Here is a 19,501-nt window from a genome sequence, read left to right as displayed (position 1 = left end):
TCAGCAGGAAGCAATAACTTTGAGAGCATCTTTTTTAAAAAACACCAAGAATTTAATCGCTAAGCTAAATAGCCGGTGAGGGAGTTGAAAAGATTGTAAGGAGGACTCAGCAAGGCGGTAAACTCCCTCTTCACATTCTGTCCCTTTGCAAGACTGCAGCCACCTCTCCAAGGGAAGAGCCAGCACTCACACTCTTACCTTTGAGAGTTGCATAGTCGATTTTCTGTTTGATCTTGGCCATTTCCACCACATAAGCTGCTGACTGGGTCAGAACAAGTTGCCGTTCTCGTGCTTTAAATCCATTCCTGTCGTATTTTACCACTGGGGTTACATACTGAAACAACACATGAATGTTAGCAGCTTCCACTGAGGTTAGGTTCTGATTGGAGACAACTCAGGAAATGGGCAACATTTAGGGGGTTATTTCCTTGCCGGGTTTAAAATAATCTTGAAATAAATGGAGTTTGTTTAATTTCTGAAATTGTGGCAGAGGAGGGTTAGCAATCAGTGGAGGCAGATCACAAGATCTGGGAAAGATTTTTGTCTACCTTTTGTGCAGCTCTCCAGCTCTGGGATAACAATGGGAAGTGCACCATATGCATCTGCAGTTTAACTATTAATTGTGTACTGGAAGAGGCAACAAGTATAGGGCATTAAGTGCTTGGGTTTATATAATTTGGGCACCCTAGAAAAGGAATTCAGTGCTGCTTGCATGACTCAATCTACAAGATTCTCACAACAGAATCAGAGACTGAGGGTGACGTTACTATTTTAGGTCACGCTCTGTAAGAACTCCCAATATATGATAATCAGTGAACTCCCTTCCCCGCCCCTGGAGACTTAAAAGGTGCTTACACATTATAAGCAATGTCACATGTCCTCAGCTTCCTAGGTATATACCTACAGAAAAGCATCCCAAGGCTGGGCTTAAAGTTAAACTCACACAACACTGAGGTGTCTCTAGCCAGCGTGAAAATATTTAGCTACACTGGTTATTTGATAGCATGTCCTGTTCTTCAGACCAGGACAGTGACACCAACAGCTTCCGCAGGCCCCGGAGCGAGAGGGGGCGGGGAACAGGCCAAAACCAGTCAGACCTCAGCACCACAGTGCGGTGCCCTCCCGCACCAGCTGACCGCAGAGGGAGCAACACTGTTGCAGCACTTCAAAGGGAACCAGTGCTCCAGCTGCCACTGTGGCCAAATGCCAAACCCTGGGGCAACTGCCCCCTTTGACCTCCCCTGTCGGTGGGCCTGGAACAGGATGCGACACTCTTGAAGATCACAAGGTTGACCTCCACACCTTTAAAAGTTTTGGCAGTGACGTGGTTAAGGGGGGTGGGGGGTGAAGACAGTAAGATGGGGCTGATATGTTTTTCGGTCACAGATTTCTCCTTACCTTGACCTTCTCGCCACGAATTAGTTGCAGCACTTTGGGGTTTATGTCTCTCTCATCTAAGGAGGGAACCAGAAACATACTGCACAGTGAAGCTACAGACTAATACGGCTACCTCTCCGATACTGCACAGTGCTGAGGCATATGTTGTATTACCAAGTCCCTCCGAATCGATTCAGCCTCTGCATTTGCTGTTTAAATGTCAGTATGCTTCATTCACATTGTAACTCTGAACCTTCCTTGATTTTATGACCTCTCAATGGGACTCCTAAGACTGTTCCAGGCAAATACTCGTCCTACGAAGTTAATAAGGTTTCCTTGCTCAGTAAATTACTAATCCATCTGACCCTTGCCATGCAAGTCTCATAGGAGATTCACCTTTAGGTTGGATGTGACTCCCCCATCTTTTTTTCTCCAGAGAGATCTAATTGAGGCTCCTTCTCAGACAACATCCCATTATTAAGCACATCTCCCACTAGGGCATGAACACCCTGGCTATGTCTACACTAGAGAGTTTTGTAGAGCATCTGCACACAAAATGTGTTTTGCCAACAGAAACTGTCTACAAAAAACCATGTAGATGCTCCGGCAGGGGGTTGGGGGGTGCATTTTGTAGTAGAGTGGCTCAAAAGATTGATCCACTTTTATGTGTAGACATGGTCTGTTGACAGCAGTTTTGTCAGAACATCTCTTCTGACAGAACTTCTGTAGGCAGATGCCTCTATGTCTGAGTATTTGAAAGATCACCTCTACAGGATTTAATGGAATACTCCTCACTTGGGCAAAACTTCCTCAGACCTCAGGATCTGTTACCTAACATATTAAATGGGACTCTGAGGAAGGAGCACAGTGAATTTTGTTGTTACACTTACTTTGCCTGGTGTCTGCAAAGGGCTGGCTTATACTCTGCAGGTAGCCATCTTTCTTCCCTCTGAAAATGGCACTTGCTACTGCTTTTTGCTGCAACTGTTTAAGAAAAAGAATCTTATTTCCTGTAGAGCATTTCCCACTAGCTAGATCAGTCATCACTCAGAGCACAGTTCCTGCAATTTGTGCATTAGACATAAAGCTGCATTTCTCCCACCATGTTTAGTTTAATCCTGCGCGACTATGGTAAAGATTTAGTAGAGAACCAACCTGACAGCTTCTTTCACTGCTGATCTGAAAAGCAACAGGAAATAGTCCCGTTCATATAGTACACGTCTCAGCTCAGGCTATGGGAAAGAACTGTACTGTGCATTTCAAAATCCCACGCAACTGAAGCTCAGGACTATCAACTACAAATAAAAGCATGAATATCTATTTTCCTACTGTAAAGGAGTGAAGGAATCATTGACTTGGCTAGAATAAAATGTAGAGTTAAACTGCCTTTTTATTGGTTTGCCTTTGTTCCACTCACTAAAGAGGAGGACTGTTCTCTGATGAACTATCCTCCACCACATCCGTTCACGAGCACGCACACTCCATTTATTACCTGGGCAGTTCTCTCAGCTGTAGTCCCTTGACAATATTTTCGCACTAGGTTCCTCATGCAGATTTTCTTAAGCATCTCGGAGGTCTGCAGCAAACAACAATGTATTTTCAATGTAAACATGCACCAAGCGTCCAGATATAGCTGGTTTGGAGCGAGAGAGGCAGCACGGGCTGAACTTGCATTTATGAAGTTTAGTCTCATTTCCAATACCAGTTCCAAGTATGACTTTGGAACAAGTCAACCTGTCACCCAGGTCCCTGCCACCCTTGCTGTAAAATGGGTTTACTCTAAAGAGAGATGGTTCACATCTGTGCAGCGCTTTTAAGAGGCAAAACGCCAGATGACTGCAGAGTATTACTGCTGATGCTGAAGTGATCCAAGATGTTTATCCAGGAAATGGAAATTTCATATATATAAAAACAGAAGCTGTTTCTCTAGAATGACAGTTTAGACTTTCAGCCAGGTAGTTCAAGAATTGGGTTTATTCTGACAGCCCCACACCAAGGATTAGAAAGGCAATAGAAATGTGAAAGGTTTTACATTTAGTATCCTCTTGGGAATGGGCTGAACAGTTCATCCAGTTCTTACACCAAGCTCTCTCACCCTGCCAAGCCCCACTGCGGAATACAATGCACGCCACAGATCCAAGAGGACACACAAACTACTCGTGCTGCAGGTTTAAAATATGGCATTTGTTCTTCTAATGCAACATAGGGCTGTCAACAGTCCCCTATTTCAAGGGATGCCCCTCATTTTTTCATCTCTGAATGAAATCAGGCATTGCTGAGTACTGCTTAGTATTAATATCAGGAGAAGGATGAGCAAACACCCTTATTTTTGAAACAAAAAAGCAGTAAAGTAGCACTTTAAAGACTAACAAAATGTATTAAGTGAGCTTTTGGGGGACAAACCCACTTCTTCAGACACCCTAAGCAATTAAACTGAGATCAGTTATTGAGTGCATTTGCAATGTGAACAATTTTCAACAATAAAACTGTTGAAAATGGCAGTAGCATTGGAAATGAAGCAAGCAGCTCCTCTCAGCACACTTGAGCATTGTTTGCTGCAGGCTGAGCAGAGTTAGAGGGAACCATTTCACTCTGATACAAGGGAAGGCTGCACATATGAGCAGTCCTTTCATACGGTATCACTATGTAACAAACCCTGTGCTCACCTCTTCCAAAATAGCAGGAGGCTTGAGCCAATTCTTGTCCAAGACATTTTTTGGAACATGGTCTCTGAGCTTCGTGAGATAGGTGCACTGCACAAACCTTATGAACTCATCGTTTTCAGAGCAAAGGGGATTTTTTCGATTAATGAAGCCTTTTATAAACCTACAGGAAACATCCCAATCAGAACTCTTGTGGACAAATGGCATTCCAAACATAATGGGAGCAGAAAATTCATGCCAACAACTGCTGAATACACAATGTCAGAGAAAGCACTGCAGCCCATCTCCTTAACGGAAATCTTCAAATTTACAATATGCCCAACAAAGACACTTCCACTCAAAACCTGTACTCCATTTTATGGAAGGCATGAATTTTTAATGCGCCAATAAATTGTTCTTGTAAGTTCAAGAGAAGATCTGTTATATAACCTTCAGATCTCAGTTTCCAAAGTATTATTTAAAAAAAAAAAAAAAAGTCAAGCAAGAGTCAGGTTGGAAGGCAGGAGACTGGGCAACTTCTAAAGATTTAGTTTGAGGATCACCTTTGAAGCCTAGCCACTCACGCACAATACAAGAACAGCACAATACAAGAACATATTTGGCCTGTGAAAGTGGACCAGAAAGATCATGAGAAGGGGCCTGAGATTTCTGGTAAAGCCAGAAATAGCTATTTGAAGATGGTCACTATAAGAGCAACATTTGCAAAGGGGTAATGAACAGCGATGAAAAACAGACATGAAGTAGGTGTTCTGCCTACAGGCTGAACAAGAGTAGATTTAGCACATTTGTTGACACCACTTTAGGATCATCCCATCCCCATGTACCCCACACACACACACACACACACACACACACACACACACACACACACACACACACACACACACACACACACACACACACACACACACACACACACACACACACACACACACACACACAGAGAGAGAGAGAGAGAGAGACACCTTCCCAGGTGGTACTAACCTTTTGATGGTATCAACAGCCCACATTCTTTTCTTGGCCTCTTTGCGTGCCAGCGCCCCTCTCCAGCAGGCCTCAAGCTTAATAGCTGCGAGAGTCAGCCAAGTTGACAGGTTACACTTAGAAATATTTATAGTCCTTTTGATGTAGAATCCCACAATTCCTCCCCTGTGCTGGATGTGAGGAAGAGTTTCCTCAGCAGGGGGCATGGGTGCGCGCGCACACACACACACACAAATAGGGTCACAGCAGCTAGTGGAATAACAAAGAATCTGGCGGACTCTCTAATGCTGCTGTCACCATGGTTCGTTGGCAGTTAAAGACACATCTCTCATGCCTAGCTAGGGTGGGTATAGTGCAGGCGCAACTGCTGGCAGGGAAGCAATACCCTAGAGAATTACAAGCTCATGCTGGAAAACTCAATACTGAGGAATGATCAAACTTACCAGCTTCCCTCTGTTTCTTGTATTCTCGCTTCCCTAAGCAGCCTTTGTATCTGGCCTGTATTCTTGTTACTGAAAATAAAACATTTCTTGGTACTATTGAATCACAGCAATTTGAGAGTTGCCCTTCCAACTGAACAAGGAAATGACATCTAATCCAATCAGCCTCACAGTATTCTGTGATAGGGTCAGCTCTAAGTGGGGGAAGGGAAAGTTTGTCCATGAACAATGAAGGCATGCAGGCCCTGCAACGAGGTACAATGTCATTAGCAAAAAGAGGAACCCAAGAACAGCCATATTGGAAGAACATTTACCTGTCTGCAACAGTGGCTAGTTTGAAATGTCTCAGGCAGGAACAAGAAAGTTCCCCCTGTGGGGGGCAGGGGTTCTCTGTTTAGAAGGGGAGCTATTTCTTGCCCTCATGCAGACAGTGCTGGGCACAGCAGGATATCTCCTCAGCATCCCCATGGGGGACGACAACTCCACAAGATGGGGTGAAGCACCCACTGGAACTCTGAGTGAATTCCCCAGGGCTGATGTTACAGAACATGTGTAACATGAATTGTGTAACTGATTTCTAGTCCCCTTTGGCCATCTCTTCAATTCTACAGGGCCCTGCAGACTGGAAGTCTCACCTCGCATCTTGGACTACAGCTTCAGATAACCGATGCACCAATATCTGGTTATTCTGAGCTATGGTCTGCTCATGTTTGGCCCAGCTCAATGCTCTGTGATAAGCCACTGCATTTCTATGCCATTGCAGTGCATAAGCAGCTGCCTTTAACTGACTGGTTCTTGTAGGTAGCAAAGAATTACTGTGTTCCTGAACTGTTGCATTTCAGTGCTGGCAAAGCAATTCCCATTATGCAATTAAGATCTTCCTGGGTGAAAATTCCATTCAAATGATATTAGACTGGGTCTAGTTCATATGCGCATGAGACCACTATACTAATCATAACCAATCTCCCTTTTGGGACACTTTCTAGAAATAGGAAACCATGTTTAATCAGCAAAGATTTCGCAGCACTTGCATTTTAGCATGTACATTTATAAATGTTAACCCACCTGCTAGTCACAGCTGTAGTACGGGCATCCACAGAAGCTAAAGAGGTCCCTAACTAGCTATTTGTATGTGCAAACTCAGTGTTGTATGTGCAATCTTGGTAAATGGACAGAGGCAAAGCTTGCAAATACTAAAACCTCAAACTTCCCCAAGTCTGTCAGACCTGAAATCTTTACCCAGTTCCTGTAATTTACATCTCCTGGAAGCCTATTAATTGTCTCCAGGGATGTGTTTCTGGCATCTATTATTCTCCCACAAATGACTGAAGAATGCTTGTAAGAGGACAGGCTTATTTTTCTTGGAAGTATTGAGGTGGAAAAGGGTTATTAGGCTTTGTATGATAAAAAGGCAATCAGAGCTGTACCTAGCAGGTGTTTGCTGTGTTCAAATGCATCTTCCGTGGCAAATAAAGTCCTCGGGAAACGAATGAATATTTTCGTTCTAAGAGAGAACACAGCCCATCAATCAACAGCCACCATAACAACTTGAAAAGGAGCAGTAACATGACTGGATTATCTGTATGCTTGGTGTAACATCCAGTGACAAGAGAAAAAGGCCTTTACCTTCCTAGTTTATAGTCTTCAGGCTTGTATCCAATGTGCTTTATGAGTCTCTCCACTCCCTCAGCAGCTGGTCCATGCCAATGAGGCCAAGTAGCTGGACACAGGGATTTGTACCTACAAAGATCAGTGATACAGCACATCCGCAAGACAAGACTAAGTTTGAAACAAAGAGCAAAGAGGCCACTATATGCATCTTGGAGGATGCACATGTACAGGAGATTGGGATTAGATGTGTTCAGCAAAACAGCAGCAATTAAATCAGCTTCTTTCTTGCACAGATACAGTCTTAAATTCTGTAAATCCAAAACACCGAGCTAACATTTTAAGACTTCATCACCTAAATCCATACTGAGGCTCCCAAAAGTAGCCTAATTCTGAGGCATGAGCATAGCAGTCAGAGCTCTTACATTCAGAAAATGAGCAGACAACCCCAGTGACCAGTAATCAGCTGACACCTGTGCATCCCTACACACCGGAGAGCCAACCTTTGACCTGACATTCAACTCCAAGGCAGAAGGATCCTTTCGTACTGTAAGAAACCTGACCTCACTGAGCCTGCACATGCTAGGGAGTAGCTATACTTCCAGTGAACTATGTTTACCTTTGCAAGAAGAGTTCATACTTTCGCCGGTATGCAAAGCCAGCTCGCCTCACCCGCAAGTGCTCCATCAGCCCCAAGTACTTCACCTGGTGTCTTACCAGGACGTCATCAAACTTGTCTGTAGTGAGTGGATTGCAAAGTGAGCAGGAATAATTTGTAATTTCTGGCAATGGTATAACACCCTCCCTATTCCATACATCAGGACAGGTCAATTTTGAGAGGTGCAGAGTTGAGGGGGAGGATTTGCCAGTAAGAGGCTTAAAACGTTCTCCTGCTTTCTCCGTCCCCAGGGAAGAAGATTCTTGTGGCACATTGGAGTACTTGACCCAGGTTTGAAGATTAACCTATGAAATGGCTGGCTGCACTGGGGCAGCTAACAGATAGCCCACTCAGCAAGCCCCAGTGGATTCTAAGGGCTGTCTAGAAGATGACGGCAAAACACAGACTAAGTAGCAGCTGATACATGAAGTACGTGTAGTCTGACTAGCATGTAAGTGGCACCACAGTTCAGCAGCCAGAATAAAAGGGCCCCACATTCATTAAAGTCTCGACTTTCATTGTGAAAAGTTCCAGGGGTGCTCCTTGAGCTTGCTCCCTCACTGCCTCTGGCAACACTCAAGCGTTGGACTTTGCGGGAGGGCTTAAGGACTTACATCACAGCGCAGGATCTGCCTCTTTGCCCCACTACTATCAGGGTAATGAAATCATCCCTTACCAGGCTCTTTGCCATCGTTGGGTTTAATACACCGGATGTAAGAAGGCTCCTTGGACATCAGGATTTCTATTAGACTAGCCAAGCTGGTTTTGAACTGGGTTGCAACCTGCACCAACATCAAAGACCTCTGTTAATGACACGGCTAAGACAATGCAATTACTGAAGTCAACAGTAAAGCCCTGCTCCAATCCTTGATTTGCATGCAGAATTAAAACACATGCTTTCCCAGCTCACTGAAGAATTCGAACATCGACCACTCAAGATCTTCCTAGCAACCACACATCAATCAACCCTTCCGAGTGGAGCTATCTTTATTTAATCTAGCATGGTTTCTGGTCTGAATAAATCATGAGTACCCTAGCAGAGATGCTCAGACCCCTGGCTGAGATCTAAGTAGCAGTTCTTTTTTTCCCCTCCCAGTTTCAAGACTGCCAGGATCAGTGTTAGACTATTGAGGAATTCTATTGACATCCCAAATAAGCTCAGGAAGAGGAGTTAGGCCTCTGGAATCCAAGCTATTTTGAAAGTTAGTTTGCTACTCCATCCAGGCTTCTACAAAAAGGAAGAAACTCACAGTCTCAGGCCGTCTCCTGTTGTCTAGCTCAGACGGAAGAAAACATTCTGTAATTATGCCATTTTTAGACTTGCACAGTACCTGAAACAGAGGAGCAGAAAGGTCGGTCAAGCAGATGTCCTACTCCCATGGGCTGCTGCAGAATTGGGCCCATGGGACTGTCTGGGTAAGAGTTTTCCAGAGCAGCATAAAGCCTGTCATGGCCATTGAAATGCTCGTAACTGCGTAGCAGCTATTCAGGCACTTAGCCAAACTAAAGATCAGTCACCAAAAACATCCCTCGGAAAAGCTTATTTAGGTGATTCAGTTGCATCTTACCTCTTTTAAGTTTCTGTACAGAAGATCATTATTCTTCTCTAGAAACCCTGAAAAAAAGTTTTAAAAAACAGCAAACACTGTTCTGAAGAAAACTGAAGGAGAATTAGGAAGTGCTTTTGCTAAAATGACATCATCTGGCTTTCATAACAAGAATCCAGCTCCCCAGCTATAGCAGAATACTTGTGCAAGAGTTCTAGTCAGCTCCCTCCAAAAGATCAGTCTCCTACCCACCCCTGGAGAGTTGCAGCCTGAGAACAGCACAAGCTAGGAAAGCTCCTGCTGTTCTCCGGCTGCACCACTCTGGAGTGGGTGGTGGACTGTCCCCACACTGACTGGAAGTAACGAGGCACAGGTAAGGAGCCAATGCAGACATTTTGGCACACGTCAGTTCAAAAGGTTTTAGTTTCATTTCAGTGCAGAGTAAAATATTTAGAAACCTCAAAAGTTGTTGCAAAACAGAACAGTCATCCTCCCGATGCTCTAAAACCAAAGGATCACTACCCAAATCAGCCTTGTGCACAGAAGTCTCCATCTTGCAAGGACAGATCCATTTCCATTAGGCATTGTCAAGGAGACCAGTCAAATTAACTGGCAATTTGATCAGATAGTAGCAGGGAGGTAGCCATGTCAGTCTGTATTCTAACAAAACAAACAAGCCGCTGTGTAGCACTTTAAAGACTAACAACATAATTTTTCAGGTGATGAGCTTTCCTGGGGCAGACCCACTTCTTCAGATTTGGAGACAGCATGCTCTGTCCCGTTCTGAGTTCATATCTCCACTATGGAGCATTAACTCCAGATCTGACGAAGTGGGTCTGCCCCAAGGAAGCTCATCACCTGCTAAATTATTTTGTTAGTCTTTAAAGTGCCACATGACAGCTTGTTTGCTTAGTTAATTGATCAGATATAATCTTTGTCTGCAACTCTTCTGCAGCTGTGCACCACAAGTATATCTGAAATAAAGTGTTTTTGTTTTTTTTTAATATGACCCTTGTTTGCAAAAGACGCACTGCTCACAATAACCAGGAGCTAAAAGAGAACCAGCAGTCTTAGGAACCGGTCTTTAGACCAGGTATGTGATTCATGGATGCTAACACTCACTGCATATGGAAACCAACAAATGGGAGTGCCACTGCAGTCCTCAGTGATGCAAGATGCTATAGGAGGACAAGTGTCATGCTCAAGTTACACAGACCCTGAGTGCATACTGCAGCCAGTAAAAGCTGTGTGTATTGTGTTGTTTATAAGATGCAGTTGTCTTAAAACAACTTAGTGATGGAAACTTTGTGATTAGAACTCTAGTCTGGCTGTACTCATACCTTGCATTTGAGCCAGAAGACAGGACAGAGTCTCAGCTAATCAGATCGTCGTGACTCCATTGTTTTCAGAGCTGCGTCACTTACATCAGCCAAGAATCTGGTCCAGACCATTTACCCAACAATTTCCTATTAGCAACTAGCAGTCAAATTTTATGAACATGTAGGCAGATAGCTTTATGTGCATGAGTAGTCTTGTCTTACTGTTGAGTGAAATTACCCATGTGTGAAAGTGAAATTACTCACAGGGCTTATCTACACTACCTCCCGACTTTGAAGGGAGGATGGTAAGTAGGGTGTTGGGAGTTTATTAATGAAGTGCTGTGCTGCATATGCAGCACTTCATTATGCAAATTTCAGCCCCGCAGCAACTTCGAAGTGTTATGAAGTGCCGGATCACATCTAGCTACGCCTCACCCGCTGGTACTTTGGAGTGCCGGGGCAACTTCTAAGTCCCTATACTCCTCAAAATGTCAAGTTAAAGCACACATCCCAGCAAGAACGGTTCGAATATTCATCCTTCAGGACTGCAGGCTTGTCACCTGGCCCACACTCACCTACGACACAGTAAGTGACCTCCCCTGCATAGTGAAGCAGTCGGAAATCCACCCAGTCGATTGATTTTCGTGTTTTTTGGTCTGCAAGCTTGCGGCTACAAGAAATAAACCACCAAGAAAAGCAAGAAGCCAGATAGTTTCTTCAGCTCATGGGAATGGTGGAATCAACCATACTACCAACAGTTAATTGCAAAACCAGGAACTGATAAGTTAGGTTCATATACATATCTCATGAATCTGATTGTAGAGTTAGGGCCCATACAGGCTTTCCTTGTAGAAGTTCCTTTTTGGAGAGATGTTGCAGACTATTTTAACAGAAATGGCTCATATATATGGCTATGAGAGCTCCAGTAATCTCATGCAGCCTGCCATGTGCTAGTTAGAAGAGGCCATTCATTCAGGATATGCTTTATATCTTGCAGAAGGCACTTAAATGTTTAGGCATTATCATCTTTGTCTTTGTGGCCAGAATAAGGATGACAACTGGCTTTTGCTTTTTCTCATAGTTTGACAAGACCACCCAAAATTTGACCACAAACAGGCAAAAAACACAGTCAAAGGTGTTTCATGAATAGCAAATACCTAGTGGAAAAAGGCTGCCACAAGCTTTAGAAGTTTAGTATTTCTGGGATCTACTGTATTATTTAATAATGGCAAAATTCCATTTGTGACTTATGTTCCCCTACAAAATGCATTGTTTTGGGTTTTTAAATGGAGTATTTCTAGCAATTATCTTCAAAGATCTTTGTCTGAAAGAGTAGGCTATTAAGGAAAACAGAAGTAGCAGGCAGAGTAGTTACTGATTCTCCACAAGGAATTATCCTGAGTTTCTCACAACTAGAAATAGCATTTCAGAAGCTTGATTCTGTAAACCACTGGCTACGCATTGGTTTTTAGTTAGCCTTCTTTTAAAAAAAAAAAAAAAAAGGTAGCCTTTGTGAAGACAGGGTCCCTACGTCTACACTACAGAGATTTGTCAACAAAGCTCTGAACAGCTACATGCAAAATGAGTTTTGTCAACAAAACTTGGCATTTCTCCCTGCAGCATTCTGCCTCTCCGTAATGACACTTCTGTTGACTGTTTCTGCCAACAAAAAAAGCCATGCAGATACTCCTGGGGTGAGGGGGAGTGGCCCTCTGACAGACAGGACTTCCCTCCAGTTCACTGAGCAGCTCTGTTTGCTGAGCTTCCAGCTAGCCATTCTGTCGAGCGCATGGCCCAGCAGTCTGGCTGCTCTGTCAGAGTGGATTGCTCTTTCCATCCGCTTGTGTGTGTGGGTGGACGTGCTCTGTCAACAGAAATTTTGCTGGAAGATCTCTTCCGACAGTAACTTCTGTCGACAGATCACTAGTGTAGATGTAGCCCCACATTTGTACAAAGGAGCCACTAGATGCTCCAAATAGAAATATTTCTAGAATTACATATATTGGGAAGAATCTAGTTGGGACATTTTCACTTGTGGTTCTCTCACATCTTATGGAAATTTGCTCATTGGAGAAGTCGGCCTCCGGTTCCAAATCCAAGCTTTGTAGATTGGGTTCATCTCCTGGATTCAGTTCTGCCTAGCGCTAAGTACCTTCAACTCTCACTGATTTCAATGCAGGCTGAAGTCATTTGTCATGTCACAGGATTGGCCCCTAATTTTGATGTAAAATACGCACAGAGGAGGAGGAAAAACTGAGCTCAATATTGGCAAGCTATTGATACAGAGAACACAGGAATTCCCCCCATCCATTTCCCCCAGCCCTTGCACATACCACAGCTTATATTCTAACAATTTAGGTTTATCATTGTGGTAGATTGCAGGCAGCCTGCTAGACTGGAACTTTGCTTTGGTATAAAGCAGAACCGTTACTCCTCAGAACAGAACACTGCAGAAACCCTGGAGTACAGTTCCTCTACTGTAGGGTACAGAGCATAAGTGCATACGTCAGGAAGTGGGCATGATCTCCTACTTTCTCCTCCAGCTTTTCCAGGAAGCTTAAGTCAGTTGCTTCACCAGGCCGCAAACATTCTTCATCCTTAAAGAAGACACATTGCAGCATCTTAATCTGACCACATCTGCCATCAGCAGGGACAAGGAACATGATCGGGTGACTCAAGACTTGCCAAGATTGTTTTCTTATACTCTGTGTAGTATATGAAGTCCCGCCAAGACCCCAACACTGTTTTGAGAATGGTCATTTCCACATTTGAGTTTTTCATTTGCCTACTTATTTTAGGGTTTTCTAATGACTGTAGTTACCTGAGTGCTGATGCAGCAAGAAGCTGGCCTGGTTTTTATGTTTGAGAGCTCAGTATTCCATTAGTTTCAAGAAATGCTGCGGGTTTTCAGCCCCTTGGAACCTCAGACCATAAGTAACTCATTCAAAGCCACACGGGATGTCTGAAACATCACAGCTGAGGTCTGCTCCCCGTACTGATTCCCAGTCCTGTGCTTTAACCACAAAATCATCCTAGCTATCAAAGTCTAGGGAAACATCTGCAACAAGATGTTTTCTTTCAATGAGATAAAGCTAGGGAGGTGAGGTGCATTAAGGCAACGTATGTAATGCTAATGTACCCAACCTAATTAAACACACCATATTAATCCACCTTTAACTTTGAATGCCACTAAAATCTGGACAGTTGCCACACCTATCCTTGCCCAAGTACAAGTGCTGCTGTTAAAGACATGCCAAATAACTTATTTCAGAATGCAAATTGTCATCTCATGCTGGTTTAATTTAGTACACTCTGGATACAAGATAACATGTCTTGTTAAGTACTTGTACATTACAAATGACAGTATCACCTCAAGAAACTATAATTAATGTTTTCAATTAAAAAACTATTTGGTTTCATACAAAACCACCTATACACACACTTGTAAAGTCTGTAAATTGGTTTTATGATGCTAGAATTATGCAGAAGATTTTACATTCTCTGCAAGCATATACCTCTCCCCTTGTGCATTTCACAGTGCTTTTAGTTAAAACAAACCAGCAGTCATGTAGCACTTTAAAGACTAACAAAATTATTTTTAGGTGATTTGTTAGCCTTTAAAATGCTACATGACTGCTGGTTTGTTTTGTTACAATACACAGGGTGACCTCTCTTGCTTTTAGTCAGTTTCACATGAAGGTAGCAAGGTGGAAGTCAATATCAGGAGGCGTCAGGACTCGGGGTGTGAAGGCACAATGCATCACTGGTGCATTGCATGTGTCTTTACAGGAAGGCTCACTATAAAGAAAGAGTTTAATTCCAAACAGCCCCAGCTTCCAATGCAGGATGGCAGCTGGTGCAAGCTGGACCTTTTGAGGTTAGAGATAAGCCAACAGGCAGAGGAGCATGAGGAAAAAAAAGGCACCATTTGCTCAAACTTTACTTTGGTGTTCTATGGTGTCTTCAGATTCTATAACCTAGCAGTTCTACCTAACCCTTTTATTAACAAAGGCCTGATGACAGAACTTGAGCATCCACAAATTTACATCCTGTAGGGCTCTTAACATAGAGAGTAATAATAGTATGGAATCACTGTACACGTTTTATTCCTACCAGTATGGCGATTATTCCTTTGTGTTTCTCTTCAACCAAATCACAGATGATCTTGTTGTTGAAATACGGAATTGGCTCCCACTGGGATTAAAAGGAAAAGACTGATTTTAAAGAATTCAGAGAACTGGAATAAATGCAAAGTTAGGATTCAAGGTCTTCTTGGAGAGGTGTTTGACCTAGCCACTCTTCAGAATCGTCCACCTTTAAGCCGCACAGACAGAGTTATCAATCTCTGAAGGACTACAGCATGTTAATGTAGTCTGTTCTGTTGTAATATATTCAGCTGCATCTTTTGTTGTTAAAACTTTACACAACACATGATTAACTTATAGAATTTGTTGCCAGGGGATAAGTTCTGAAGGCCACAAGTAGACATGGGTTAAAAAAAGAATGAACTGAGTTCATGTAAAAACAGGTCCATCAATGGCTTTTAGCCATGTTTATCTGGAATGCAAACCAATGCTCCAGGGCTCCCTAAAGCTTGACTATCAGAACCTAGGGCAGAATGACAGAGCATGGATCTCTTGGTTGTTCTGTACCTAAGTGCCAATTCTGTGGATGTTACAGGGTTGAGCACCCCCAGGGAAAAATCAGGAGGTGCAAATTCCACTGGCACCAAGCTCCCCACTGATCTACTACTTCTCCTCCTTCACAATGCTTCCTGACACCACAAAACAGCTGCTTCATGGTGTTCAAAGCTCTTGGGGGAAGGGCAAGGAGTGAGAATGGAGCATACTTATGAGGGGAGCAGAAAGAGGTGGGGTGGACACGTGGAAGAAGGGGTGAAGTGCAATGTTCCCTGTAAGCTGTGTGACTGTGCAGTGGCTCAGGAGAAATTCTAATGCTGGCCCAGTTGATTAGCAGAGCACCCACAGCTGGGTTTTGTGTTTCTGTTGAAGGTGCACAGTCCCACCTGTCTTGGTGCGCATAAAAATGTATTCCACACATGGATAGAAAAAATCTGCACATGGAAAAGATCAGAGAACACTGGTAGAGTAGGGGCAGAATGGGGTCAGAAGAGGTGGGGTGGGGGTTTGGAGGAAGGGATGGAGTGGGAGGGGCTTGAGCACCTCCTGGCAGGAGCTGAAGTTGGCACCTAAGCTGCTGTTCATTTCCCCTGAAAGGGGAAGTATTATTTTAAAAATGTACTGTAGATAGTCCTGAGCTGTCAGCAGGTGGGAGGAACCACTATACCTTTCCCTTCTCAAACATCAGTGACAGAAAGTTTTAAACACCATTAATGCCTCGATGAAAGAAGAGCAAGTTTGCTCTACAGTCATGTTCAAGAGAACAAGCTAGGGAAAAGCAATGAGAGTTACCTCAATACCTTCCATCTCATATTCCTCCTGCTCTGCCTTCAGCGTCATCTCAATTAACAGCTGCTGCAGCTTTTCATTGCAGTAATTAATGCAGAACTGTTCAAAACTTCAGAAGAATAGAATAAGCAAGGGCAATGAGACATTAGACATTCAGAAAGTGCTGAATTAAAGGATAACTATTTCTAGCTGCCTTCTTAGTTTGTAGGAAAACTAAAATATACACACCCTTCTTCTCAGGACAGAAAATAACCCCAGGAAATAGCTGAGACAGCTGTACTTCTGTTTTCCTACTAGGGCTGTATTTTAACAGAAACAGTCCATATACATTTCAAGAGTGTTTACCTAGCAATGCAGATGTTTCATGAAAACTTGAGAAATCAGTCTGGATAAAACACACAATTCCTCCTTCCCCAGATCAAATCAGAGAGGTTTGACCAAGTTCAGTCCACACACATATCCCTTTATCGCTACATTCCCAAGAGCTGGGCTGCACTTCTGCACCTTCAGAGTCCCAAAGGAAGTACCTATGTTCTTCACTGAATACTTTTTCTTAAGAGACTCCACGCTCCTTTTTGTAGTCATAGAGAGAGCTCAAAGCAAGCAGACATGATTTCAAGTGTTTCTGAACTCAACTACCAAACTTGTCACCCACCACTTTCTTCCCAACAGCCTTATTAATTCAGTATATGATGACAGCATAAGCATTACAGGGTTTTGTCTAGCTGAAAGAAGGTACTTGTCACATCCTTCTGTCTCTTTACAGGCTTTGAAAGCTGCCCCACACAAGGTGGCTCACTGCAGCGTTACGTGCATACATTTTTCCATACAATTCTGGACTTTTAATACAGCTAGAGCAGAGAAATGAGTTGAGGCCTTCATTGGACTTCACTTATTCACTTCCACACCTACCTACTGCAATGCATGGAAGAGATCAGGTGCACCTCAGAGCTGATGAAGGGAGCTGGGACTCAATTTCCTGGCCTTTCTGGGGTGAGCAAAAGCCTGAGCCCTACTGGACATGCATTGCTTTGGAAGCAGACCCATGATAGCACACATACACACAATTTGATTGGCCCTTACCTGTTCGTCTCAAACACTTCAAACCCGTAGATGTCAAGCAGCCCAATCACAGTTTTCCTGGTGAGGTCCTGCCAAACATACCATTATATACTCCATGGTAAAAAGCTGATTTCTGTAACTAACACAATTGTTTTGTACTATTCACGCTGTTCCCTTCACCTAGATTTTAATCTCTCATTGCTTCCACTCTGCTCCGAAAGAGATGTCCATGGAGGCTCCTTACAGGGACACCATCATTACAGCATGTGTCACTCTAGCGGACAATTTTGCAGCTGAACAGACCAGGCATTCAGGTGAACAAGCTAAGACTGGTCTAAATAAACTTACTGAAGTTGGGAGTAGGGGTAGGAGAGACTGTGGAATGGTTTCACCCTCTTGTGGACACTGGCAGGATGGCTATCGCACATATTGTGTTCCAGACAATCATTGCCTTCTGTATTTGAGTAGGAGGCAAGCTCTCAGGCTGGGGACTCCTGGCTGTTCCTAGCTCTCTGTGAATGTTTGTAGTCACCCTAAGTCAAAGCCTAAAGTTAACTCAAACCTGAGTTCCTTATAGTACACTTCACATTCTAGTGCAGAGCTACTGTAGATGCAGGGAAGACTCCAACCAACCCCCATTTTTCTCCCTTCAAAACTATCAAGACCTACAAATGCAGGTCTATACATGGCTGCTTAGTGGCTTACAACCAAAAGCAAACTTCAACTAATCTGGAAGGTCACTCCTATCTCCTAGTCACAGGTATCAAGGCTACTTCCCATACACATTTTGTTGCTGTTTGGGAAACATTTTTCTTGCCTTTCCTAGAGCTTCATTTTATTCTATATGCTTTGCATTTTGCATCAGCACTACAGACCAGAAAGTGGTATGTTAGCTTCCTGCTATTCGTTAAACAGAAGACGCACATACCATAGTTTTGGTAGATTGTACAAAAGCAGTGATTTCTTTTTCATATCAGATATAAAGTGATTGTATCTAGATTGGTATTTACTGTCAAACAGGATGGATAACTTTAAAGCAGGTCATGCATTGGCCCAACTACTTGGAAATGTACTATTAGTATTTGATAAAAATCAAGGAGAACATGAATCTCTAGCTCTCAGCTATTTGGATCCCTGAACTCAACTAACGGACTTGAGATGTCTGGTAGAAAACACCTTATTACTGTCTCATTCTGGAAGCACTGTCTACTCAGTGAAGGAGACAGTACCTGTCTGCAGAACACAGAATTAGCTAGAATGAGAACAAACCTTGTTGGCTAAAGCTCCATTAATTTTGTTGACTAGCCAAGTAAAAGTCCGTCCATAAATCGCCTTAGCCACTGCATCCCGAGCACAGAATGCCAAGTCTATGTTCAGGGGAGTTAGAACCTAAAAAACAAGTAAAATACCGCATATAGTAAATAAAATAACTCAGTCAGTAATTTTCAACTGACTTAACACTCAGGGCTAGTCTATACTAAGCGGAAGATCAACTCAGTCAGGGTCGATCTGCTGGAGTTTGATTTTGTGCAAATGGAGCAAAATCGATCTCTCAGGGGCCAGCAGGTGACCCCTGTACTCCACACTATTGCATGGAGGAAGGAAGGTCAATACAAGAGTGTACAGGCTAGACCTTCACTAGGGAAATAAGTCGATTTCGACAGGTTGATTCTAGCTATGCATATGTAGTAGTTAGAATTGCGTATCCACAATTCAGCTTATTCCCCTAGTATAGACTTAGCATCACATATTAGAGCGCAGGCTACCATCTGACAGTCTGCACTTCACTCTGAAGCAAGAGCCAGTCATTCTGCTTCAGATCAAAACTCAAGCCAGCCACAGCGCTGTATAACAGAACAAGCACCTCAGGCTGGTGTGACTGACTACTGCTCTCAGGGCTGCAGCTAAGGAGACCCTATGCTGGGCCCTAGTGCATGCACCATGACAGATCTCCCACTGCCCACATCTTAACTTGTACCAGAGTTTGGACTGATCCAGGTTCACACTGGTGAAATGGATTTGAAGCCTGAATGGTTTTGAAATGAAATGAGACATTCCGTATATCGTGGTTTGGGTCAGAAGGTATGAGACACAATAGCTATAAATCTCCTACGCTTAATGCACAAGCTACAGGAGTCACAGACAGTGAAGCAGATGACTTAAAAGAAAGGACTGATCCCCGTTTTACTCCCTAAGTTGGAGTAAACACTTTTCTGCGTACGAGCTAAATGATGTGCACCAGACATGCAGGGGAGATAGGCACATGGGACTCTGCCAAATTTCAAGAGGAAAAGTATCAGCAATTCTGATTTCACTAGTTTCAAATCAACACAGACTTTATCAGTGAACACTTTATACAAATGTTCATATTTGCATATGAGGCCTAATTTCAAGAAGCACTTTACAGACTACAC

At 43.3% G+C, this 19,501-nt stretch overlaps 1 protein-coding gene across 3 annotated transcripts in view; it reads right to left on the bottom strand.

The window, feature by feature from the left end:
* Nucleotides 1-19,501, bottom strand: part of MYO1H (myosin IH) — a 42,796-nt gene that overhangs the window by 5,662 nt on the left and 17,633 nt on the right. For all 3 annotated transcript variants that reach the window (XM_075012984.1, XM_075012985.1, XM_075012986.1), the window contains 19 exons: nt 18,357-18,476; nt 17,109-17,176; nt 16,029-16,134; nt 14,710-14,790; nt 13,102-13,193; nt 11,172-11,266; nt 9,299-9,345; nt 8,981-9,061; nt 8,407-8,512; nt 7,692-7,809; nt 7,091-7,204; nt 6,892-6,968; nt 5,468-5,536; nt 5,025-5,109; nt 4,044-4,203; nt 2,870-2,953; nt 2,268-2,361; nt 1,399-1,454; nt 199-334 (listed from right to left, as the gene is read on the bottom strand). In XM_075012984.1, the coding sequence (XP_074869085.1) occupies nt 199-334; nt 1,399-1,454; nt 2,268-2,361; nt 2,870-2,953; nt 4,044-4,203; nt 5,025-5,109; nt 5,468-5,536; nt 6,892-6,968; nt 7,091-7,204; nt 7,692-7,809; nt 8,407-8,512; nt 8,981-9,061; nt 9,299-9,345; nt 11,172-11,266; nt 13,102-13,193; nt 14,710-14,790; nt 16,029-16,134; nt 17,109-17,176; nt 18,357-18,476 (1,789 nt within the window). The remainder of the gene's footprint in view (nt 1-198; nt 335-1,398; nt 1,455-2,267; nt 2,362-2,869; nt 2,954-4,043; nt 4,204-5,024; nt 5,110-5,467; nt 5,537-6,891; nt 6,969-7,090; nt 7,205-7,691; nt 7,810-8,406; nt 8,513-8,980; nt 9,062-9,298; nt 9,346-11,171; nt 11,267-13,101; nt 13,194-14,709; nt 14,791-16,028; nt 16,135-17,108; nt 17,177-18,356; nt 18,477-19,501) is intronic.

The sequence above is a fragment of the Carettochelys insculpta genome, chromosome 18 (assembly GCF_033958435.1).
Source record: "Carettochelys insculpta isolate YL-2023 chromosome 18, ASM3395843v1, whole genome shotgun sequence".
NCBI lineage: Eukaryota > Metazoa > Chordata > Testudines > Carettochelyidae > Carettochelys > Carettochelys insculpta.
The sequence above is the reverse complement of the archived record's forward strand: the minus strand, read 5'-3'. Positions and strand labels throughout refer to the sequence as shown.